The sequence below is a fragment of the Phycodurus eques genome, chromosome 5 (genome assembly GCF_024500275.1).
Source record: "Phycodurus eques isolate BA_2022a chromosome 5, UOR_Pequ_1.1, whole genome shotgun sequence".
In the NCBI taxonomy this organism is placed as follows: Eukaryota; Metazoa; Chordata; class Actinopteri; order Syngnathiformes; family Syngnathidae; genus Phycodurus; species Phycodurus eques.
The window spans coordinates 31738687-31765392 of record NC_084529.1 but is presented as its reverse complement, the minus strand read 5'-3'; the positions used below and the strand labels follow the sequence as shown (position 1 = coordinate 31765392).

At 40.7% G+C, this 26706-nt stretch overlaps 1 protein-coding gene across 1 annotated transcript in view; it reads right to left on the bottom strand.

Moving 5' to 3' along the window:
* The window catches only part of cdh13 (cadherin 13, H-cadherin (heart)), a 279998-nt gene that overhangs the window by 31537 nt on the left and 221755 nt on the right, over positions 1-26706 (bottom strand). Inside the window, exons 9-12 of the mRNA XM_061677140.1 lie at positions 26209-26349; positions 16403-16585; positions 16082-16335; positions 6524-6666 (exon numbers count right to left, since the gene is read on the bottom strand). Coding sequence (XP_061533124.1) covers positions 6524-6666; positions 16082-16335; positions 16403-16585; positions 26209-26349 — 721 coding nt within the window. The remainder of the gene's footprint in view (positions 1-6523; positions 6667-16081; positions 16336-16402; positions 16586-26208; positions 26350-26706) is intronic.

The window sequence follows — 26706 nt, the reverse complement described above, 5'->3', positions numbered from 1 at the left end:
GCTGTGTTCAGAATTAACCAATCATATTCAAACTCGTGACAAATGGAAGTCAGCACACCCTCTCACTATATAATTGGCCTCTGATTAACTTCAAATAAAGTTCAGCTGTTCCAGTAGGCTTTACCTGGCTTTTTTATGCTGTGTACTAGAAGCCTGAAAGTTTTGTACTAAAACTGATTTGATATTTGGAACTGTTGATAATTCTCCCTCACCTTGATTAAGGCCAGAGGTTCCAAATGAAGAAAAACATACCTTTTGAAATCTTGGACAAAAAGTTCAACCTTGGTGTTATTGAACTATAAAAAATGTTTCCCCCCCACATATATTCGGGATATTTCAAATGTGGTTTTGCAAAATTTTGAAACCAAGGTCCAAACGTTATGTTTGGCGTAAACCCAACACTACTCATCACCACAGAGACGCCATATAGTACCTACAGTGAATAATGGTGGTGGCATTTCAATCAATATTTAGTGCAATGCTGTTGTTTACCTCCAACATATCATGTTTCAATGAGGATAATTCATACCTATGATTCTAATGAGGACAAATGAGTATAGAAAATGAATGGATTTCAATTACACTCATAGTATTGAAAACACTGTTTTCAACTTTAAAATGTGTCAAATTGACCCACATAATAACAGGAGGGCTTGATACATATTTGACAAGTACATGTCCAGTTCATGAAGGCATCATTTTTGTAGCTCTGGCATTGTACCACAATGGTTGCATACGTGTGCGTAACTATTGTTGCTGTTGACAGCAGAGGTAAGTTTAATTCAAGCATCACTCTTGGGTCTCCTCTAGAAAAAGTTTGATTACTTCACCTTTAGTAGATTTAGTATATCAGTTTAAACAACTGCTTGAACTTTGAATTCCGAATTACGAAGAGTTAAGAATAGAGTAAAAATCTTGACTCAAACAACATTAAAAGCTACACCATTGTCAAATATAACAGGGCCACCTGCACCCACATGTTCAAAGCAATCACTGCTTGGGTCTTTCATGCAAGGAATCTTTACAGCATAATAGCGGGTTTGGCAGCAGTCGAACCAGGCACCAAAAATTGTTTGTGCACTTGTGTGGAACCACATCTTCTGTCTTGGATAATATATTTCTGCCTTCCAGTGACAAATGGCACACACCGGGAGGTGTTTTAACATTAAAATCAGAAGGAGAAAAAAAGAACTACAACACACAGAAGAGAGAGACGAGAGCAGTAGGCCTACTGAGCAATGTGCGCATACAACAACGTCATTGAAAACCGAGATGAATACAGTCAGTGAACTGTAATCTTCTTGTGCACAAACACATGGACCTTGAATACAAAAGACTCAAGTGAAGACACTCGGGGTTGCAAAATAGGAACAGCTGTTGTTCCAAGAAGGTTGCAGAAAGCTGTAGAGAATTTGTTGAAGTGTTAAACCCAGCAACTTCTGTGCAGAGCTTATACAAACAGCCCATCAAGCTCCCTGCAAGCCCTCTTCCAATCACGTGGCTCTGCAGGTCTTCTCGGTGCAAAGTAGACTCGACATTTTTAATCCATTCAACCAAAACAAATGTCATAAATAGCTACATTTCTATGGTCTAATGAGACACAGGACAAGAAAGAATGAAACATTTTGAATTTAACAACATATTTGGTAATGTGCAACAGTTTTGCAAAACTGTAAGAGATTTAAGAATATTTCTCCAGTAGGTCAATGAAATAATAGAAACTTCTCATTATGGCGCTGCGCAATTGCACAGACCGTCAACCACCACCACAATGATAAACACATTCACGATCACAACTGAAAGATTTTTTTTTTTTTTTAAATCTGTTAATATTCCACTAATTGAACTGTGCAGGTGTACAAAATGTTGTGGTGCATGAGCGCATGGGCTCACAGGCTCACATGCAACATGGATAAAAAGACAATTTCACACATCGAGGGGGAACAAAAGCTACAGGATCTCAGCTGCTCCCACTCGGCATGCAGCTGTACGCTCTGGCAATAGAGTGAAACCTACAGACTTCAGACTCATTGTGGAAAAGTCTCCAGCTGAGATGACCCCTGACCTCGACATCAACATTGTCATTACCTCGCAACGTTCTTAAATCCCCTGATCCTCTCCTGTTTCCACCTCATATAACTTGTCATTGTTGTATGTCTATCTTCTTCACCTCCACTGAAAGTACATTTTCTCCATCATTCATTGTGTGTTTCCACTCAGGGGCTTTGTCAGCTGACCTGGCCTCAGGCTGTCAAAGGACCAGTAAGGAATATTTAGTAGCATCATAGCTTCTCCATTTCCCCACAGCCACTTTGTTCTGTCTAACCAACGACAGGGTGGCAGAGAAAATGATGAATTTAGCATTAGGGTGCCAAAGATTTCCCCCAAAACCCATTTTCAGTGGGGTGCAATTTTGGTTGAGGGGCTGATTTTCGTGTATTCTGACCAGTGGTGTTTCTAAGATGAAAAGGTTTCAAAAAGGATGAATTTGGCTTCAAGGTCCCCCGACTCGTCGGAGCTCACGGAGCTCGTGTATCTTACTGCCCACTCTGTGAGGAGGCGGACAAGACCCGGTTTTGGTACTTCCGTGGAACGGCGGCACATTTAAAAGGGGACATCTGTGCTGGTGTGGGCATCATCATAGCCGACTAGCGTTTGAAAGCAGCAAACCAGAGCCCTCAGTCACAAAAATGTCGCGTTCCGGGGAGAAGCTAAAAGACACACCATCGCTGCGCCAACACTGCCCAGCTTGGCACAGACCCGTCTGCCAAATAGGCAAACATGCAAGGCGAGCCATCCGCTGACACAAATATCAAGATGCGCGCCATTTGTGCTCAACCGCACCTTGCGCACTCCACGAATATCGAGCCATGAGTCCAAAGTGAAAATGACAAAAAATATCCTACCATCATCTTCTGTCTTCAAACAAAGTGCATTTACAAAATTCATGCTGCCAGGTTAATGTACTGTGTAAGGTCTATTGTCATCCACATCATGATTGTGGTATTTCCCTTGCTATTGTTTTCCAGCCACTTCTCCAGATTGTTACCTCAACCACTCTTGTAACATTAGATCAAGCAATTTAGGACCGTTTTCTCTTGGGTTCAATTCTTTTTGTTATAGGTCCAGTTCCAGCGAGCTGGCTTTAATGACGGCACACAACTCCTAGGCAACCAGCCTGTCCCAGGCAAATTGAAGCAATAATTCTGGCAAAAGGTAATTATGCACTACATGAAATCTTATTATGAATTCCATGCCCTGTTTCTGCCTATAGTGCCTCTAGATCCTGCATGTGATCATCGATTTCAAGAGAACAGTGTTAACTGACGAACCGTCTGCTCAGTGATCAGCGTGTTCAGCTGCTGCCGCCAGCTAGCAGTAGCACCAGCCTGGGATACATTCAGGGAAGGTCAAAGAAAGTTGGATTTTATGAAGCTCTTGCAACAACAATCCCTGTAACACAAATGAAGGTTTGCCAAACTACATTGTTGTTTGAAACTTCATACAGTTCTTATATACTGTATACAGTAGCGATCCTGTTGTGTTACACGAATTGTTGTTAGTTGTACAAATTCTGACTATACCTTGAAGAGATCTGAATGTGATTGGATGAACGTGTCGGCATTCGGGTGGTGGAGTGGCCAGTGAGGGAGATGGTTTGGAGTTTGCACGACATTTTTCTTCTTCTTTTAGATTGGTGCACTCAGTTAGTTGAGAAAAATAACAATAATAAGTGTCTGAGTCATTGGTCACAATTTGTTAGTGGCCTTTTGTTGCAGCTAATCATTTTATTTGGAAAAACCATGAAATCTAATTTCTGTTCCCTCTTTTCAGCACAACTCTTTGAACTCTCTTTCCACTTTGTTCTCTGCAAAGCTCCCCGCATTTGCCATGTTGTTTACGTGCATGCTCCTCTAGCACTGGCGTACAAAAGTATTTGCAGGTGATGAAAAATGCTACCGCAAAGTAGTAGCATTGCTGCAGCAACATTAACCTTCATTGATTATTCATACAATTGTAATATAGCTTCCAAGGTGTAGGGCTTTTAAATTCCTTCTTGTTACACAAAACCGCACAAACTTGTACACTTTTGGAACACAGGACACCACACAGACTGTTTATTGAAGACGTGAACAATTTAGCATAACAATCCCCTCTTTAGCACGTTATCGCTGCACCCCACTCTCCGGGCATGACCAATCAACGCACAGTGAGGCACGAGGAGGACATACTGTAATCGGAAGGCGACTGTTGTTACCGTCTCAGACGCTACATTGGTGCAGCAACAGACCCAACGCAATACTCCACATATAAATCATACGAGGTTACATAAGATGGGTCGTATATCATACTAAAGACGTTTTGATGTCGTAATATCGCACAGCGCTACCTCAAATGAAATCAAAAGTGTAGATATTTTGATTTGAGAATCAGTTTTATAGCATAAAGATCTGGTATCGGAGGTATCGTTATATCTGTATGGAGCATCAATAGAAAATAGTGCATTTGTATGTTACACTTAAGCAGGGTAGCAGTCTATATTATTATTCTCAATAAGTTTCTTTTATGACAGATACAAAATGATCAACATAGTGGATGGCAGAAGGTCCTAATCTTTGTCCACCGATGTCTCTTCTTCAAAAGATCCCCTCTGCCCCCTCATCTTGCCTCGTATCACTCATCTTTCAGTGTTCATTTTTTCACACCTGCCAAACTCACAAACACATCAAGCGCTATTCTGACGCCTTCTATTAGAATCGCTCACCTTCACTTATGCATCTGTCAGGGTCTCAATAAGAACAGGAGAACAGATGAGAGTTCAGGCCGCACACAGAGAAAGAATCAACAAGATGAAGGACGGGATGGATTTTCAAGGCTTCCTTGACGTATGCCTTGGAGAGAGTTTAGACACAGCAGCTCCACGAGCACTGACAACTAGTGACCAAAGGCTGCCACAGAGGCAAACTCACTTCACGTCATCCCATTGTCCCGATAATAATTCTGATACAACCTTTGATTGCACATCAAGACATTCCATGAGTGACGTTATAAAATACAACAGCACTGGGGGGGGGGGGCACACACACGCATATACTCATTAAAGCCTTGTACAATAGATATGCCATGGTGGCGCACGCACAGTCGCACACATTGAAACAGGTATATGCCATGGCCTTCATGTGCGCGCGCATGCAAACACTCACACACACATTCAACATTAAGCATTATGAAACAAAGTCTTTGACTTTGGTCATTGAGTAAATTAAACACAAGACTTAGCTTTAGAAGAGCTGAGTTGGCATACTGGGCATTTTCCTAATGTGACTGGCTGGCGACTGTCCTCCCACTCGACTGGGTCACGTCACGTCCCTCAAACGCCAGCAGAACCAACGCGGGCCTTTTATTTGTGTACCTTTGGTCTGAAAACGGGTTTCTCAAAGTGGAGAATGAATTCTCGCATAGGCTACTGCTGTGAAAGGCTCCAAAATGCCTCGCTAAGTTTGAAAGCAGTCAGCTCACTGATGATCAGACGTGTCATATGGTACTTTGACAGGACGTTAGTGACTATATGCAAATGATCAACACCATTTTTATTATTTTCATTTTGGTTTGGTTAAATTACACGTTAAAATTGGCACGAAAAGGCTACACTTCAGAGACTCGCGTCAGGGCACAACTCATTTGTGGGAGCGTGGCAGTGACATGCGGTCTGGGTAGGCAAGTGAGGCAGAGCCTCACTGCACCCTGGTGGTCTGTCCTTTCCACTGCATGTGAATAGTAAAAAAAAAACCTTATGATTACATTAAATTGTTCCATGTTAGTTCTATGGGCCGTGCTTTACATCGATTTTCTTTTTCAATCCAATAATTTCAATGATTTCATCATTAAAATAGCAACATTTTCATATTTCCTGTTCAAATGCATAGGAAGCGCCGCTATGAGTCACGTTGAGCCATCGCTCCCATGATGCTTCAAGAGACCACGCACACATCCATTTAGGCAGGCTGTGATTGGTCCGTGGCTTCATACAAGAGACATTGGTGTTTCCTCGTTACATTGCCAATAATATACGCTTTATTACACATGTACTGCACTTACTGACGTTGAACAGACTGTCTAAAATATTTAATGAAAGTGTGTGACATTTAGTCATTCTTATCGTGCCACTAAAAGTGCACAGTGGAGTCTGGTATGTACGGTGCCACAACCAGCATGTGGCAGTGTTGAGTTGAGCTTCGTAGAGCTGACAGTCACGTGACGTAGTAAGTGCCTCGCCAATGATGAACCTCACCGCACATCACTGTAGCGTGGCCCACGCATTACACCCCCCCCACCTGATACTGGCTAAAACAGAGGTTTCTTAATTGATAAATGAGAAAACCCAATATGTTTGACCCATGTCACAGTACATCATATTGTATAAGATCATGCATATTCTTTGCAACTGCCCAGAATGTTAAAAGCATACAATACAATAGCAGACATTATTACATATCCATCTGTCATTTCAGTTTTGTCTTACCGTTGTCAATGGCAATGAACACAGCGGTGTATTTATTGTCATGAACATAAGGAGATTCACGATCCAGAGAGGCCAAAGTGTTGACAGTTCCTCGCAGTTGGTTCACAGTCAGCCAGCCTGCTGGATCTCGCAAAATGGCATACCTTGGGAAGACAGTTAAAAGTTAGAGATGACAATCACATGGACAGTAACATCCACAGTAGTGTATTGCATCACACTGCAATGAACCTCGCTCCCAAAAGAGTTTAGTAGACTATTAATTAATACAGTACATTAAATGTAAAAATACCTTGTAGGATAACACTATTGTTTATTTTGTTGTTCTGATACGTGTGGTATTGTGCTTGCTCTGTTGCTACACGAATGTAGCGTCCGAGATGGTAACGCAACAGTCGCCTTTTTATTATGTCATCATGGTGCGTCACTCCAGCAGCACCAATGATGTACTAAAGAGGAGACGTTCTGTTACTTTTGAGCTGAGGTCTCAGCAGTGTGCATGTGTAACGGATGCCACCTCGGATGCTAAACTAACATGAAACATTCCGAGTAAAATAAGTCATTATAAGTTTGAAAAATTGATAAAGGTTAATGTAGCTGCAGCACCGCTACTCCATCACCCGCAAATACTCATAACGGCACTGCTACAAGAGCATAGATGTAAACAACACTGCAAATTCCACTACCTTACAATGTACATGACAATAGTGCACATTCCAGTGTATGTGGTATTTTCCCACTGGATATTTGTGTTTTACTGTATTTTTAGCTATCTGTATCCATTTAATTGATTTTCTGTATATAATGCATTTTTATAAATACACGGGAAAAAGATCAGTGAAAATTGCTATTAAGTTCAAGTAATTTTAAGGAAAATACTCATATCGGAATATATATCATTATCGGGATATAAAATTCTCAGTATTGGGATATGAAATCTTGTCCATATTGTACAGCACCATGCAGAAACTACTTTTCTAATATAACATATGGCGAAACAACAATGACATCAATGATATCATACATCATTTGCATTGTATTATTTCATTCCCTCACCCAAGGAGAATAATAATTGCCATCCCCACTCCAGGTGGCAGTGAAAACAAAGCTTCAAAAATGACAGACTCCAAAATCTTGCAGAAAGTCTTCCCAGAAGAGTGGAAGTATCATCATATTGGATTTTCAGTTTGTGTGGGTGCAATGGTCAGGTATCCCAATACTTTTGTCTGTATAGTATAATTTTCTCTGTGTAATGTGACGATCTACTTTCTCCCCTGAGAGCAAAATATTAACATGATTGGAAACTTTCAGAAGAGTGAGTGACAGAGATTTTTTTAAAAAGAATTGTAATCACAGAGAGAGAGAGAGAGAGAGAGCGAGAGAGAGCCAATGCTAATAAACTGTTTCTATCGGAGAGCTGCTGAGTGTGTGTAAGCAAAAGTTATAAGGACAAGGGTTGTCCTGAATTGTGTTTGGCCACAACCACTGTGCACTTCATCTAAATTCACAGCTGGCAAAGCGAGAGGTAGAGGAAAGAGATGGAGGCGAGCAGGGAGAGTGATGACGAGAGGGATCAAGAAGGAAGTGAGGACATGGAGGCATCATACTGTGAAGGATGTTCTAATGAAAAAATATTTCCTCCACTTTCTTTGCCCTGAAATTTGAAATCTGCTTCTACAGTGGTGCCTTATGAGCAGCCTCACGCAGGTCTATTTAGTGTGGCAAGTTTACAGCCAACTTTTTCCCTCTAATTATTTGACCCAGATAACAGGATCGAAAGCAACCAAACTTTTGCTTTTCCCTTTTAAAGACATTTGTTTCTTCTAGTTGTTGACATTTCTATATTCTCATAGCGCTATATTCCGTAGGTTACCAATTTGTATTCTCCAAGCATTTTGTTTTGGATACAAAGCAGCTTGATTTGAATTGCTTGCACTGCGTTCAGTGATATTTATCCCAGTGAAGAAAGGGAAACATTCGAGTGATCACGATGGATGGCTGACATTCACAAACATCTTGCAATTACATTCTGTGAGAGCATATGGAGGTATGCGTTCATTCAAAATGGTTTTAATTCACGTAGCATCAAGTTTCCATGAAGACATATTTATGGTTACACTTTGTCCCATACAGATGTGTACTCTTTTTGAGACAAATGATGATGCCTCGCTGTGACCATGGGAATCATTTACAGTAGACCTTGCAATCCATAACACAAGTGATTGGAATACTGACTAACTGGAGTGGATGAAAACAAAACAACTGTCAATTATTTATTGACATGGTCCTCTTGTATTAAAGTTGAATCTATTTACCCAGCAAGTTGAGTGTGGAAAGCTGACTCAATGCAACAGCAGCAGATGAGCTAAGGGTTTATTGCTAACACGGTATAGAAGACAACTGTTGACCCGGTTATGATGTGGCTACTAACCAACTGGGAAGCACGCTACAACCCTATTATCTTAACCAGTGTGTTTACTTACAAAATGCAATACATTACTGGCTGTATTACTGTCATTTGAAAGCAGCCAGCTACATTGCAATATTGCTTTCTCTGAATTCTCATGGGTTATACTACTTCTCCATTCTATACTTCTTTATCCGCAAAAACTGTGGAAGTGTGACATTTAACTGTGATAAACTGGTGGCTTTTTTATTATAGACACCAATGTCAAAACAGCTTACTGTTGACAAATGGTCAGAAATTGAATATGCCAACTTTCCATTGAACATCTTTACTTGTGCAAAACAATATCATAAAAAGTCAGTTACTAAACAATATCCTGATAAGCACGAGCATGTTCAAAAGGGAGTGGGAAGAAATACAATTGATCTGTTCCTACCCCTTTAGTCTCCATTCCATTTTCAAAATTTACATATTTCATATACTTGATATACTAGTGCCATCACACAATATAATATAATATAATATACAAATATATTATATTATATACAAATAAAGATGATTCTGAATATCTTCTTCTTTTCCTTTCAGCTTGTCCCGTTAGGGGTCGCTAGAGCGCGTCATCCTTTTCCATGTACGCCTATCTCCTGCATCCTCCTCTCGAACACCAACTGCCCTCACGACATCCATCAACCTTCTCTTTGGTCTGCCTCTCGCTCTCCGTTTTTACTGGAAATTAAAAACGGCTACCGGAATTGGCCTTAAAATGCAGAGGAAACTCCACCCTGTGTTGTCCTAGCCAACACCAGCCGTAGCGACACCCCCGACTTGGAGGAGAACTGCAGCATATTTTCAAAACAGCGTGCACGGGTTGCGCTCGAGCATAAAGGCCTCCACCTCTTGCCCGTACACTGTTGATAGCACACTTGTGGTAAACATCACGTTCCCTTTAGTTAGCTCACTACAAATTTCTTCATCCTTCATACATGCTCATTAAATCACTCGCTTTTACTCAGTTTGGAGTCAGTACGCGCTATGCTGCTCCTCCACATCGAGAGGAACCAGACGAGGTGGCTGGGGCATCTGATTCGGATGCTTCCCGGAGGTCTCCACTGGGAGGGGACCCCGGGGACGACCCAGGACACGCTGGAGAGACTACATCCTTCGGCTGGCCTGGGAACGCCTCGGGATCCACCCGGAAGAGCTGGATGAAGTGGCTGGGGAGAGGGAAGTCTGGGCGTCCCTGCTAAAGCTACTGCCCCCGCGACCCGACCTCGGATAAGCGGCAGAAAACAGATGGATGGATGGAGTCAGTACAGAAACAACACAACTGTCTGACCATCCTAGGTCAGTCTTTGTGCAATTCATAACATTGATGAATCACGCAACAAGCTTTGTCCTTGCAGTGCAGTGAATCGGTGCGTGTCCTATTCCTTTACCTCACCCGCGGCTCTTCAAAGCTACCTGAGAGTCTTCAAGCCTGACATCCAAGGTTCCACTACTCTCTTTTTTAAAGTCCCGTGTCTTTTAGCTTGCATATGGCTAAAAGACACGGCTAAAATATGAGAAGTGAAAGCGGACAGGGAACTGCTGAATAATGTATGACCTGGATTCTTGAGATGTTCTAATTTTTCAAAGCAAGTTTAGAAAAGATATCATACACACACTGTACTTTGCAAGAGAGAGAGAAGCTGCAATTGGGTTACCAGGACAGTTTCATACCAGAAAATGGTTAAAACAAGGTAAATTATTAAATTAGTTCATTTAGATTAAATAATAATAGATATATATTTTATTATTATAGCCAATATATTTCAACACAACATGAGAATTTAGTGGCAAATGGCAAAGTTAAAAAGAGGAATAAATATTTTTCATTCATCACTGGCCTGGCGGCACGGTGGACGACTGGTTAGAGCGTCCGCCTCACAGTTCCGAGGGTTCAATCCCCGGCCCCGCCTGTGTAGAGTTTGAATTTTCTCCCCGTGCCTGCGTGGGTTTTCTCTGGGCACTCCGGTTTCCTCCCACATCCCAAAAAACAGTGTGGTAGGTTGATTGAAGACTATTTACATTACACTGTTTACATTCGTCCCCAGGCTAACACGAATACCGCAATGCTAACACTCGCTGAACAAGTAAACGAACTTGAAAAAAAGCACACAGATTCACCCCTCATTATTCTTGGGGACTTTAACAAAGATTATCTCAACCATGAACTCCCTAAATACAAACAGCACATTGACTGTCCCACCGGGGAAAACAACATTCTAGACCACTGCTACATCACGCTAAGTGACGCCGACTGTGCTATCTACCATGCAGCTCTGAGCTCGTCTGATCACTGCTTAATTCACTTAATAACATACAGGCACAAACTTAAATGTGCGAAGCCTATGGTGAAAACAGTGTAGAAGTGGACCAATGACGCAAAGATAGAACTTCAAGGCTGTTTCGACTGCACAGACTGAAGTGTCTTTGAAACTTCCACTGGCAGCCTGGATGAATATACGGACAGTGTCACGTTCTATATCAGTTTTTGTGAAGGTGTGAGTGTACCAACAAAGACATTTTGTAAGTTCAATAACAAGCCGTGCCAAACTTCAGCAACTTCGTCAGGCTACAGAGGACGCCTATCGAAGTGGGGCCAGAGCCCTGAACGATTGCCCTAGAAACCAGCTGACAAAAGAAATTAACATCGCAAAAAGAAATTATGCAGGAAAAACTGGAAAAAAGATAAGCCAGTCTGGCTTGGATTAAAATCGCTAACCAACTACAAGCAACCATCCCCCCAAGCGGAGAACAATAAAGGACTGGCTGACGACTTGAACACCTTCTACTGCAGATTTGAAAAGGACACTTTCACACCCCACATACACCCAGCCGCATCACCGACCACCATCGCACCTCTGACTTCTGACTCCGTGAACAGGATGTGAGACGTATCTTCCAACTTTCAAAAGATCAACCAAGCTGCGGGCCAAGACATTAGTTTCCTCATCCTGCCTCAAAGTCTGCGCGGACCATCTCGCTCCAGTCTTCACACTGATAGAGCGCTTGAACTGTGTGAAGTACCATCCTGTTTCAAACGCTCCACCATCATACCAGTTCCCAAGAAACCTCTCAGGTCTGAATGACTTCAGGTCTGTCGCCCTGACATCTGTGGTCATGAAATCCTTTGAACACCTCGTGCTGGACCACCTCAAGAGCGTCACAGGACCCTTGCTGCACCCCCTGAAGTTTTCCTACTGAGCAAACAGGCCTGTGGATGACGCAATCAACATGGGACTGCACTTCATCCTAGGGGACCTACGCGAGGATCCTGTTCGTGAACTTCAGCTCTGCGTTAACACCATCACCAAACTCCTCTCCTCCGAGCTTCTCCAGCTCAGCGTCTCGCCTGCCATCTGCCTGATTTACAGCTTCCTGACGGGCAGGACACAGCAGGTAAGGCTGGGGTGCAGAACCACTTTTAAAAGAATACTTACATCCCTAAAAATGTATTAGTGGTATACGTTTTCTTTTTCTTTTGCTGTCGAACTCTCAAATGGGCTCGGTGTCCCGAAATTTAATCGGCGCCCCTCCGCGGTCAGCGCACGGGCACATCAGTCCTCAAAAGGAGGAAAAAGCTTTATCGTCCATATAATCTGAAATATAGGGGTAATCGGTCTGATATGTTCAGAAGTTGAAGTGGGCATTAGTAGAGACGTTCACATATATTTGGGTGACAATTGATCACTGTTTTGTGACATTTAGCAACGTTATAGTGAGCATATGTGGCAGAAAACACACATCCACAAAATCCCAAATGTTGGAGTGATGGTTCTGATATTTTCAGAGATTGAAGTGGGCATAAGTAGAGATGTCCATAAAAATGTCGGTGACGATTGATCACAGTTTTGTGATATCAAGTTAAGTTAAGCTTTTTCTCTCTAGTGAGCATATGCACGAGTCTCCAAAAGGTTTCCAATGAAATCGAACATGCAGCGATTCGAGTTGCCATCAGTTCGTCAACTAGTCTCCAGGGCAGTGAGATAGGGGTCTAATAGTTTGGCCGACATTCTAAATATGATTAAAATGACTCATATTGTATTTCATTTGATGTAATCGTGCCTTCGTGAGAGAAAGAAAGGAAAAATTGAAGCATTAAAATCAGTTTGGATTTCTTTGTGAGGATGAGTCAAGTAAAATTGCTTTGCGATGGTTTATTATCTGCAAGATTGCTGATATTGTATATTGCCTTATGTTTTTAATCCAGGGTAATGCAGCAATATTGTTTACAGTATGTTGGGGAAACACTTTGAATGCCCATCACTAGAGGGAGATTGACACATTCGGGTATTAATGTCTGTACAGTCAAAATAAAAACAGCTGAACAGAAAATGTAAACTCACATCACAACAATGAGTAATCATTGTGTTCTGGAGCTGAAATTAAGAAACACATCATTGTAATTATACGTTGCCAGATAATGCAATTTTATGTCATGGCATAGACTGCGATTCAAGCCATGAAACATTTGTGGTTTATAATTAACAATAAATGATATTTAATTTCTTGAACTTCTCCAATTTCACGCTCTCACTATATATTATACAATATACTATGTTTAATTGCCACCTCCTGCAATTTAGCAGTGAGTAAAATGCCACCCACAATGATGAAAAAAGCCAAATTAGCATAGCAAGTATTTTATGGCACGTCTCTCACTGGAAAGGTAATCTGTCTCACTGGGACAGAGAAATGTCACTGGTGGCATGTTTGCAGGTCTGAAAAGAGTAATGACTACTGCAATTAATTTGTATCACAGGAGGAGCTGAGGTGACAGTATTCATGCGAAAAGTAAATCATTTCACTTTTTAAACATTCCTTTTTTTTCAAACTGTCATGTGAGCTATCGAATCGCCAGAGGTGGGTCAGTGGCTCCCCTCTCAGAGTAAACACGCTAGGTGTGGGCTAATTTTATTAAAATGCAACATATACACTGAAAATTCCCAGTTGCGCGTGCTTTGCATCTGAATGACATCGCCTGTGATCTCAGGCTCAGACAGCTTGTGTTCCGTGTCAAAAGCATTTAACCTGCAGAACCCAGGGCATGCGCACACACGCACACGCGCACAGTCTCACTACACAAGCAAACACCTGCACATATATGCACAGGCAGACACAGCAGCACAGTTTAAAGAGAAGTTATTCCACTTTTTCTTGCTATTTCATTCTGTGCACGTCCTTCGTTTGCAACCATCCCCCGTCCTCAAACCTTTGACAGGTTACAAATCTGGCATGCCATAATCTCCGGTGCAGGTAAAATGTCAACGGGTGGAGAGAATAAAAAGGAAGTAGCCCATAAGTGAAATGTAGAAATGCACTCCACAGACGAGGGAGCAAGTAAGGGGGTTCTAATATGAAAGATGCAGGTATGCATAACCTCCAGGAGCCTGAATGATTCATATGGAAATTAAGTTTTGCTCAGCTGTTGTTCAATCGCACCATGCCCTTGACATTTGCTCAGTGTCTCGCAGCAGTTAGGAGTTTTAAAATGTAAATCAGGAGCAGGATGTTTAGCTTTTCACTTCCCCTTTTCATTATAATCCAAGGGATATTACTGCTGATCTTCATCCAACAAGCCTGCAACATTGTTAAACAGGGATCCAGCTCATGATGGATTTCGGCTACATGGCTAAAGTGACACAATTCAGGTTGTTTTCAGATTTTGGATATGCAGTACGTCATAGTGGCGTAAAGCGAAGGAAAGCAAATGAAATCGACTATCCTCCGAAAAAAATAGCCAAAGCAATGTAAAGATGACATGCCCTGTCATCTGGACAACAAAACGCAAAACACCAGTGCCTATCAAGCCTTTCGGATACATTTACGCGTGTCTTTCCGATTCAGTATTAGAGCTGATCTTCTGTTATGGGGAGAAGGACTTCATCTTTTCCGTCAATTTGTGTTTCATTAGACTCTCATGTGCTTTGCTCTGCATTGTGTCTTCCATCCATATTTATGTTTAAGGGAGCTACACGCCTTTTTAGTTCTGCCCATTCTTATTGTTTCTCTACATAATAGTCCTTTTGATTTTGTTTGAAACTCCAGTTTACCACCATTTTAACCAGCATCACTGTTTATTAGCAAAAGAATTATAAAATAATATTGTTCATGATTATTTAAAAAATGTTTTTACAAACGTGTACAAGGCCTACTACTCCCATTTGACTTATCATCCAATCTAAAATTCAGTAATGAAACTCCTGCAGCTATAACATGAAAATTACAATAAATATTTATTGTTGGAAGAAAATAGAAAAATACGTACTACCTGTAGATTGTTTACAGCTAATTGCGTATTGACCACATCCCCGAACGGTATACCACTCATTGCAACGATCAGCTTTCAAAGTAATCAACACACACACAAAAACTGAATTGGGAAAACGTGTTATTGTTGAGCAGAATTTCAATTCGAAATAAAAATGGACTCTGAGACCACTTAAAATGTAGACGGTCTTGTCACATAACTGGTGCTGCCACTAATCAAACCTTCATGAACACAAATCTAAACATTTCCACTGCACATTATGTAGGGCTTGATACTGACAATCTATGTTTTACAGCATGCAAAGCCACCTCATTTATTTCAGCAGTAAAGTCACAATTGAGTGGTTTTATTTCATCAGGTCATTATCATACCCCTGTGTTTAGGTAAGTCTATTTGTAAATGTAATGTAACCACAAGGTGGAAAAAGAGGATCGCATAAAGCAGACATTAGGCCACAAAGCCAATGAAACCAATGAGTACTCTGCGTTGCGCTGCTTCTGCAGTAGACTTGGGAGAAACAATCTTTTTTTATATTGTATTTAATGCAGCTAAAATGAGGCCGTGACAAGAAAAACACATGTCAATAGAGGGCCTCTCTGTCGAATAGGTCTCACTCATTTTAACTCCAAAGCCTACTGCATTGTTGGTTTTAAAGGTTTGCAGTGGCAATCAACTGCACACGGACAAGATATGAAAAGTCATTACTGATGACAAGGAAGGGTTAGTCAACCACGAATTACTCTGCAACCGTTGAATCTTCAGTATCTCTACGTTGTATAAAATGATCTAACAGGGAGGGCTTTGCTGCTCAGTAGCAGACGTTTTACCTTAAGTACCTTACCTGACACTCTGTAGCTGTAATCTATCCGGGTCTGTGGCATTTAGAGAGCCTACAAAGCTTTCCACTGGAATGTTTTCCATCCTTGTGACAACCAGTGGGTCAGGGAAGAAGACCGGTCCTTCATTGATATCTAAAACTTTGACTTGAACAGTCGCTGTGGAGCTGGGGCCATAACCAACATCAGGAACCAGGGGGTCCTCATTCTCTACTTTGATGAATATCTTGTGAAACGCCGTGCCTTCGTAATCCAGAGGCTAAAAGAAAAACAGTCAATGTTAAAGCACAGAAATTTAGATGACCCAACATATAGCTACAATATACCTTGACAACCGAAAGCATTCCCTCATTATTGTCTGGGTTGGTCTGGATCTCGAAGCTCCGTGTGGGATCTCCGTTGATTATGGAGTACACAGCTCTCCATGCCCCCTTAGCTGGGTCATCTCTATCATCTATTGTCAGGTTAACCACAACACCTGCTGAGCCCTCATATACATAGGCTTCAAACTGCAGAGACACAGACAAAAAAAATTAAAAATAAAAATAATCACCCTAAGTAAGACAAATGCTATTTACCCACATGCAGAGAGTGATGAATAAATAGATGATGGGTTTCGTTGACAATTTCCGCTCTGGAAATGACGAGACTTAAAATACATCTTTAGGAAGCAGCACATTTGAAAAGCCAGAGACCAAAGAGGTCTGAAGCAACGTGTCTCTTCAGTTTCGTTCAACACAGGGGATTGTAAACTCATTGGTACCAATTAGACTATTTGAATCAATTATTATTTGTATTTTTTTGGTGAGCAGCACCCTTGGCAAGAGGCAGAGGTAATACACAGTAACTGGACTGGTATTCGGTACACATGCATCTGTTCAGGTCTAATACGAGAGCTTTAATAATGAATTACAAATTGCATATTGTGCCAGAGTATTCCTAACGTTGGATGAAGGGTGTCTTTGACCTTTTTGTTCTACACTGACCTGAAAGTAAGCTCTGATAATTACCACACTGATAGATAAACACAGGTTTTTTTTTTTTAAATAGTTCTGGTGGGGATTTTTACTCAGTGTCACTGTACCTACTTTGTATACTTCATCCTTCATTTTTGGTTTTTAGGAATGTAATGACACAAAAAGAGAGTCAACACTCGTGTCCTTCATCACTAATTTCATATATTGCTTCTAATTCATTTTACACTGTCAATCAAAATGCTCCCCACTGATCATGCTTGGCAAAAGGATTCAATCAATTAAATAGCCAAGCAGTCTACCTGCAAAATTCAACAAGGTGTACACTCTGAAGTGAAAAAGATACAGACACAGAAAACCCATCTGTACGTGTGTGTGCGTGTATCTATGTCTGTGTTTGTCAGCACCATTATAGTCTCAGAGCTTAAAGTGTAATCTTGCAAACACTAAACACTCTACTTAAGAGCACAACTGAAGTCTAGATAAATGCATCTCTTGTCACACCACAGTATTGTTGTTTCATAGATTACCTTCTTAAAGCTACACCCTACTGAAAACCATCCATTTGTCTGGGGAGAGACAATCATTGATTTTTTTCTTTATCTTTTTCTTTATTTATCCAATACTTGTTTAAAGCACTTAAACCATCCAGTCAGTTAATGCCCAGAGGAGAGAACCACAATGTTCACTCAAGGAGTACACTCCCCAACAAAAGTATTGGAACAGTGAGGCCAATTTCTTCATTTTTACGAGACTTTACACAACGATTTCTGATCGGTATCGGCCGATATTTAACATTTTATGCTATGACGTCATTGATCGGCTCCGCAAAATACATTTACTCCGCGTCACCGCGTGCACAGTATATTTGAATCCAAAAGCTAGTTTATTTTTAGCCTGGTAGCGTGTCTTTTGACGTAGTACTGTAAATATCTGACGTTATTTAAATTAAAAAAGAAAAAAAAAAAAAAAACCTCGGCGGTGTGGGACAGACGACACGTCGGAGACAGGCAACACGTAATACCCGGATCAGACTACAAGACAAATTTGCTCATTCACGACTGCACTACGTCAGACTACTGCAATAAAATCTTGTATTCCGCATCCCGTTTTTTACGATCATTGGGCTTTATCTTGTCAACTCAAATGCGACCGGATACACTCGTTACTGTGACGACGACAACAAGAATGGAGCGATCCGACGGTATTATAAGGGCAAAATGTGTGTTGGTGGTCACCGGTGCTCAGGACAGGAGAGGGCGTTCGTTTAAGGCTCGCTTGAGGTATGTTCACGTACTTTTAATACGATACGCCTCACAAGCAGGCAATCAAATGTTATGTAGCCTAGCAAGCTAGCGGTAGCATGAATGATTGGACGTAAACATGCCGACGTTCTGTCCTATCATGCTCTAAGATTTCGGTGTGGTTGAAGTAATTTAATTAAAAATAAAGTAATTTAATAAACAGTAAGTTAGCACCCATTATTTATGTCATAACTGATTAGACGATCTGACTAGAGCAGTGATTTGCAACCTTTATGGAGGCAAGGAACATATTTTACAATTGAAAAATCTCACGGCACACCAACAAACATAAATGTCACAAAAAGTGGATACATTAATGACTTTATTTACGTCCTGCCATCTAATAGAAGACCATTCATTTGTTCCGTCTGTAACTATGCCTCACTGGCATAAATAGAGGAACAAAGATACATTATTTATTGTAAATATAATTTTTGAGCAATTAAGTACACAAGTATATACAATAAATGAACAGGTCATTTAAATAGACACATTCCTCCATCTTGTGATCGGTTATGATTTTTTTAAACTCGCTGATCGGTGATCGGCCCCAAAAATCCTGATGGTGTAAAGTCTATTTTTTTTACTGAACAGGACATTTGAGTTTGACAGGAAAAGATGACTACAGCATGTCCTCCGTTTACAAAGAAACCTGAATTGGCACGCAAACTGGAATGCGTCTATCACTAACCTAACGCTAACGAATGTAAAAAAGTCATACGTAGAGTGAATATTTGTATGAACAACATTTACTGTCCTGTAAGTTAAAACAATTAATAAAACATAATAATAATTTAAAAAAAAACCTGAATGCCAGCCACTGAGCATGCCTTTTCCCCCTAATGAACCTTTTGCAGTGTTTTGGGTCATTATTTTTCTGCATGATAGCCAATCTTCCTGCCAGTTTAGTTGCATCATTCTTTCAATTGGCAGAATAAAATATATTTGTACACTCATAAGTTAATGCCGCTGCTTTCATCCTGTGTTGCATCAATGAAGATGAATGAGCCTATCTGAGAAAAAGACATGCAAGCCCGAGTCATGACATTCCCTACACCGTGTTTCACAGATCATGAGCAGATACTTTGGTTCTTGAAGCTTTACACCTATCATTTTGGTAAAGAATTATTGTATCATCAGTCCATAAAATTTTCTCCCATAATATTTTGATGAGTCGATTGCTTTTTTTTTTTTTTTGGTTTTTCGTTCACATAGTCTCCTGCAAAAAGTGGATTGTGACTTTCCCTTCCCAACCAAGCCACACACTCAATTACATCTTGAGCTTACATGACTGACTTGTGTCATTATATGGGGGTTGTATAAAAAAAAAATCCCCTTAATCATCACTGACAGACAGTAAAAAAAAAAACTTCCTAGTCAATGGCTTGTTTTTTCTCACAATGACGTGGTTTCGAAGTCACTGATGGTGTAGCGGCACACTGTATGTATCATTATCGTTGTGCTATACTATCTTGGTCACGGTAACAACAACAAAAAAAAACATTCGACAGTACTCATAATTAAAAGAGACACTCCGCAACCCGCAGGGCTAACAATATGTTCGTAAAGTAGACAAAACGTTAAGGTCACTGAGTTGCAACGCGGCATCATACTCGGCGGAGAGAAAGGTCCGTGTTACAAAGAACGGGTGCTCGACTTGCATTTCACGATGTAATGCTACCACACTATTGCCATTTATCTTTTTTTCTCTCAGTCTTCTCATTTTGCAACCGCCGTCTTCCCGCTCCTCAAATGAATGCTTCACTTCTGCGTCCACACATCGGTGACCGTTAGCACGTTGTATCACATAGCTCAGCGTCTCACCTGCTCTAAGTGCTAGAGGACTCTGCATCTTTTTGCACAATTGTTTTTTGTCAATGTCTTTATGTCCCCAAAGTGTTCTGTAAATTGACCGTCTGTTGTACTAGAGCGGCTCCAACTACCGGAGACAAATTCCTTGTGTGTTTTGGACATACTTGGCAAATGAAGATGATTCTGATTCTGATTCTGATTCTGATACGCCGCTGCCTGCTTCCGTCTTTGCAAAAAAAAAAAAAAGATTTGCAGTTTTGCTTTTGAATGTGATTTTTGATGCACAAACTGCGATGTGAGCCCGCTTAATTTGAGCCTTGCACACATATATAGGTAATGTGCATCAGTGCACACAGATTCACCATTCTTTTTGCGTCCCTGGTCATTGTTTCTACGTCTCGGACGGGGGACGCACATCAAATGAGATCCCTGTGTTTTATTCATCCATCCATTTTCTGTACCGCTGATCCTCTATTATATATTACAAATTTATGATCATTATTCACTGTAGTAATGATATATTAGCATTGACACATTGATGAATCCTAGTTGTCTATTTTTTATTCCTTAGTCTTACTTTGCTTTCCACTTTCTTTGTTATAGTGTTTCGCTGCGATTGGCTCTGGCAGTGGAGTGTGTTGCCGTGGCGCAGTCCCGGAAGCGGGGAGTTTTGGGCTCAGTCTTTTGCCTGTGGTCCTGGCTCCTCCATCTGCCCAAAGGCGGAATGATCTCGGGTGGCTTGGCTCTGCCTCTGCGGCTGTGGGCTGCGAGTGGCTCATGATGCTGGTGGGCCTCCATAATAGTGTTGCCTTACTCTTCCTCTCATTTCTCAGACATGGTGTGTCATTTAATCGTCTTTAATCGACAGAATAAAAGCTTTTACGCATGGGACGGGTGGTGTGGGATGGCCCAAAGAAGGGGAGTGGGTATTCTTAGAGACTCTTGTAGTCTATGACTTGTTCTCTGAAGCGCTTTGTATTGCTGTTTTAATCATGACATTTCAAATGTAAACAACAATTACAGGATTTTGGCTTGCTTAACGTTGAGTCCCAGTGAAGTGCAGCCAGACTAAAAATTGTGCATTGAGACGGTACCAGTGTGTAGTATATCTGGAATAAAACCAATAATTACTCATCTGCCCACACGATGCTTTTCATATGCCTGCGCCACAGATTGGCAACTCACCTCCGTCTAACCTCCCTCATGCTTTTTTTTGTACTTCCTTTACATTTTCGGCACAATAGGAGTACCCCTGCAGAGTTAATGAGCTCACCTGTGGCTTTATTAAATATAATCAGGGTCACCCAATGGTGCAAGGGAAAATAAACTTGCAACTTGAATGTCGTTCTACTTGAGTGAATGAAATTCAAAGAGAAAACACGGTGGAGGCCTGCACAGCCCTTGTCGTTCAAGTCATTGAATGAATATTTATATATATATATATATTTTATAGTGACAAGGATTATGAAGCATTTGTGGAGGGGTTTCTGGTTTGGAACAAAAAGCAGAAGACTAGCTACAACACGAAATGTGGAAACAGGGAATGTTTGCTTGAGAGGAGTCTTAATATTCAGCCGGACCCTCTCAATCGGACATCTCTCCCTTAGTTCATGTTAATAGAATGCTCGACCGATGTATATATGTCGCATGTTGAAACACAAGTAGTAAGCTGAATTCCTCGTCACTAGAACACATAAAGCTTCTTTCTCTATGTACCGGGTGATTGAAAAGTAACTCCCTATTTTTGAAGTACTCGTAATATATTTCTGAACTTTAATTCTGACAAGAAATGAACATGAGAAGAAAGTGTATTGCATGGAGTTGTATTTAAAATTCGATATGGGCGCCAGCATTAGCCACCAGTTTCTCAAGCCGCCTGGGAACCGCATGAACTGATTTCACAAGGAACTCTTGTGGGATGGAAGACAGAACTTCTCGTATTCGCCCTTCAAGTTCTTCCAAAGTCATTGGTTTGGTGGGATAGACTTGCTCCTTTAATCATGGAACAAACACCAAGAAATTGAGAACAATATTATAACATATGAATAAATTCGAAGTATTTGAAAATAGGGAGTTACTTTTCAATCATTTCACTAAGCAGCAAAATGTCATGAAATACAGTTGAAATTCTGAGACGCAATGTTGTCATCAGTGGCAAACAACAAAGTTGATCATTGACAATTGTAAAATGGTGGCAGCTATTGTTTGAATTGCAAGATTTAGCTAATCTACATAGACGATAATGTAAGCGTCATCCACCTAAGGTCATCCAACCACCACCTTATTCTGTATATCAACAACATAAAGTAAAGCACAAACATCTTTAATCAATACAAACTACATCAGGACAACATTTTCTTGTTGTTATCCTCCTTTTGCGGTGCCTTCAGGTACAGAGCTGTTTGTATCCATATCAGTAAGGCATCAATATTTGATTAGGCATAGCGAGGAGGACGACAGACCCGCATGTCGTTTTTTGTGGTTTTGCACATGAAACATCACTCATCCCAGCTCATTTCCCTAATTTAAGACAGGGCATTGTGCTGTGTTAGTGGAAGAGGCAAACAAAGATAGTACTGAGGTATAGACAATAAATAGATCACTCGATTTTTATGGGGAAAACTAGAAACTGCATAAAAGGCATGTTTTGTTTTATTAACTCGCCCCGAGTGAAACGAAAAACGCGCGGTCCATAAGGGCCTAGTGTACCGTGCAGAGCATAATGAGTACTGTCTCAGCCCAACTGTTTAGTCTTCTTGCATCTTAAGTTGCAAAACAAACTGTAGAAGTAACAAGCCAAGACAAGAGGCAATGCAGGCCCAGCTTTTCTGGCCACAGACTGAAAAAAACAAATCCTTACTACTTTGATACACTGGGTTTTTTTTTTAAAGTTGTTGTGTTTTGAAATACAGTATATGTTTATGTAACCTTTCAAACCACAGCCTGACACAGTGAGTACTTACAAAGTCAAGACTTTGCAAAATAGGTGCTTTTGGAGGGCATTTTGACAAAGAAATCACTGATGCAGCTGGTACAAAAACCTCTGCAATGAATCTAACATCAGCTGTGTGCATGTAACCTGTGGAGTGAGTACAATTTATCTCTCTGTTTTTTTTCTCATTTAAACATGATTGAAGAAGATTGAGAGGGACAGACGACTCCTATATTGTATTAGATAAAAAGCTTTTCGATGAATGTGACATTCGGCAAAGCACATTTGACATGACAGCCTTCATAACAAGTTCCAGTCAGAATAAAACTAAGTCTAAAACAACTATACTACAGAGCTATGTGAATTATTATTTTAGCTATTTAGCTATTAAGCTATTTAAAAGCTTGTGTTTTACATTGGATAGCAGCAGACAGCATCTCATCTCACAAGAAAGGATTACACATCTTGTCATTGTGGAGGTTTTCTCAAGACTCCACTATTTGCTTAGCTTGACACTTGTCATTCACAGCTTGAAAGCATATGTACTGTGTATATTTGTCTCCTGGAAAAAGCAGCCCTATGGCGTAATTAATGTGGGTGCAGAAACTGAGTCCCGCTCCACCCTTATTTTTGACAGTGTACCATGAAAACACAGCTCTGACCAATATTGAGTGGCAGAAAGACAGGAGTGCTCTCATACAAATAGTCCTGGCACAATGTGGATACACACACACACACACACACACACACACACACACGGAAATACATGTCATCCTTTGTACAACTCACCTTGCCTGACATACAGTCCACAAATCCTTTCCTATTGGCTCTTTGTTTTAAATGTTATTTCTGGTCAACTGTGCACTCGCATCTCCCAGAGACAGCAATGTGTGTACCGAAGCAATCATGCACTCCCCACAGCAATCCGTAAAAGCCGTTAACCATTCCCCAAGAAAGGCCTGCAGTGACAGCACCCTGCTGCCCCACACATGGCGCTACATCCATCACTGCTAACATCTTGATCCGTGGGACAGATGGATTGCAGGGATAGCATATTGTCAGGTCATCATAGAGGAGAACATTTTGGGCTGTTGCGGGCGGAAAGCGAGTGGTATGAGCAAGAATGAGAGAAAATCTGGCTGGTTGTCATTAGGGTTGATTGACGGGAGGGATAAGGTCCATCGCCATCTTATTATGGGTAATTCAGGGAAAAAGACACAGTGAGACATTGTGTGGGATTAGCTGGGAGCAGAGGCATGCAAATCGAGCAAGTGGGAGAAAGAAAATGTCGAATCAATAAATCCTGTGGAGGTACAGATGATACATTTAAAAAAAAAAAAAAATAAATATATATATAAATATATATATATATATATATATAGATTGGGTGTGAGATGGAAGCGTTGTAAAGGTTCATGAGCAGGAAAAGACAGGTAAATGAATAGTCTGATAACAGTCTCAGCTAAAGTTGCCCTAATAATATCTATTGAAGTCCCCCGGAGCAGTGTGAGCAACAAACAAATTCAACACAGTGTAAAACCCCAGCGACCATCTATTAAAAATAACAATAGACTGGAGAGGAATATTCTTTGGACTCCTACTACCAGGATGTTGCGACTTTGGTATAAAAGCTGAACCCTATTTTTTGTGTTAGCTTATATTTGGTCAATAGAAGGTATCAATGTCTTAAATAAGAAAGAAAAAACAAATCATCTAAAAGAAGGAATTGTGGGACGTCAGTACTGGAATGAGCCGATGAATAATTTAAACAGTTAACGCTCGAGTGGTGACACAAATCCTGCACAGACACACACTTGCAAATAAACTCGCAGTATGTTGGTGGTCAGTTGAGAGGTCATTTATAATTCATGGGCAGGTTGAAAACCATTGGGAATTGCGGAAGGATTCATATAGGGATCTTATAGCACCTTCGAACACTTGCTTTTTAAAAGGCCCATTCCTTTTTGCTGTTAACCGTCTCTCTTCCTAGAGAGAAATGAGAACATTAACTGGGACATGGACATGGTGCACTCTGAACGGCCCTGCTAAGCCCTCTGAGCTGTAACATTTCACATCTGAGCTGTGCTCCTTACAAGTGCCCCTGACACCCCAATGCATCATGGGAGGGCTTCAAGGGAGGTTTGGTTGGGGCACAGTGTGATAAGTCTCAAAAACAGATTGCATCTGAGGGTGTTTCCATTAATAACAACACAACATCAATGTTACAACTGCACCCAGCAGCACTCAGCAACGATCGACACATCCATCAAGAGAAGCAGAAATGAGCATTGATTGTGACCTTTTTTAATTTGTATTTATTTATTTTAACGCATTTATTTAAGCTTATGACCGTCAGGCAGATTCAGCCTGTTTTGCAAATGCCTTGAGGCACTGCTGACAGAGAACACGTTCACTCCCACTCTTGCTTACGATTGCCTTGTCGTGCCTGTGCACCCATATCATCCAATTAAGAAGATGTCTTCTTTTTTGTCAAATACATAATTGTATTTGCAGACTCTGTGATGCTGGCTGGTCTTACCTTGAGATTATTTTCCATACAAAAAAGTCAAGTTCTATAGTTCTATAAAAAAAAAAAAAAAAAAAAAAAAAGGCACGCTTGGGGGTTCAAAATGTAGCATAGACAACTCAACACCATAAAAGATTTGTTGCGTGACAGTGCAGTAGTCTTCTTGGACTACAGTTCACTATCCCAACTATTCTAATGAAAACAAATCTCAATAGATAACATTTTTTAATTTTGTCATATTTTAACATTTCACTCTCTAAAACAGACATACACAAATCAATAACTTTTATGCAGTCAATTGCTGTATTGTACTACTGGACCCCATAGCTGTCTTTTTAATAAAGTGATGACAAAAAAAAATACTCAACAACCAGAGCATGTTTCAATCTTTTTTATCAGGATATAGAAGTGTCCTTGATGCGGTGGAAACCTGCTCTAAAAATCAGACCTCATTTTAGCAGTTAACAAACAATTACCTCATTGGTTGCAGAGCAGCTACACTATACTGACGACAGGTAAAAAAAAAAAAGAAATTCCCTGTAAAAGAACTAGTTGAAGGAAAAACCGAATCGGTGTTTCTCACCAGTGGATGTGTGAACTCAGGGGCATGGTCGTTCTTGTCCGTAATAGTAATTGTTGCTGTGGCTGTTCCTGTCAGGCCCACCTCACTTCCTGCCATGTCCTTGGCCACAATCTGAAGCTCATACGTTGTGGTTGGCAATGTCTGGAAAACAAAGAGTGATTTTTATTAGAATTATGCCATGCAGGCATGGATCAGAAAGCTACAAATTCACATATTAGCATACAGTATATTACGATGACTTGTTTGTGATGTTTTACTGTATTAGAAATGTAATTCAATTATTACCCACTCAAACGTGTGGTGCCCCAGCCATAAACCTGCAAATTGCAACGTTCCATGAACTGACTTGAAAAATTGGCATTGGTTTTCTTTAGTGAGCGATGTTATGATTACCGGCACATCTGAACATGACCTCAGATCCATCTTTTATAGATTCATTTATTTTTGTGTCCGGTGTCAACTGCCACAATGAAGCGTTTCTAGTGACAACCTGGGATC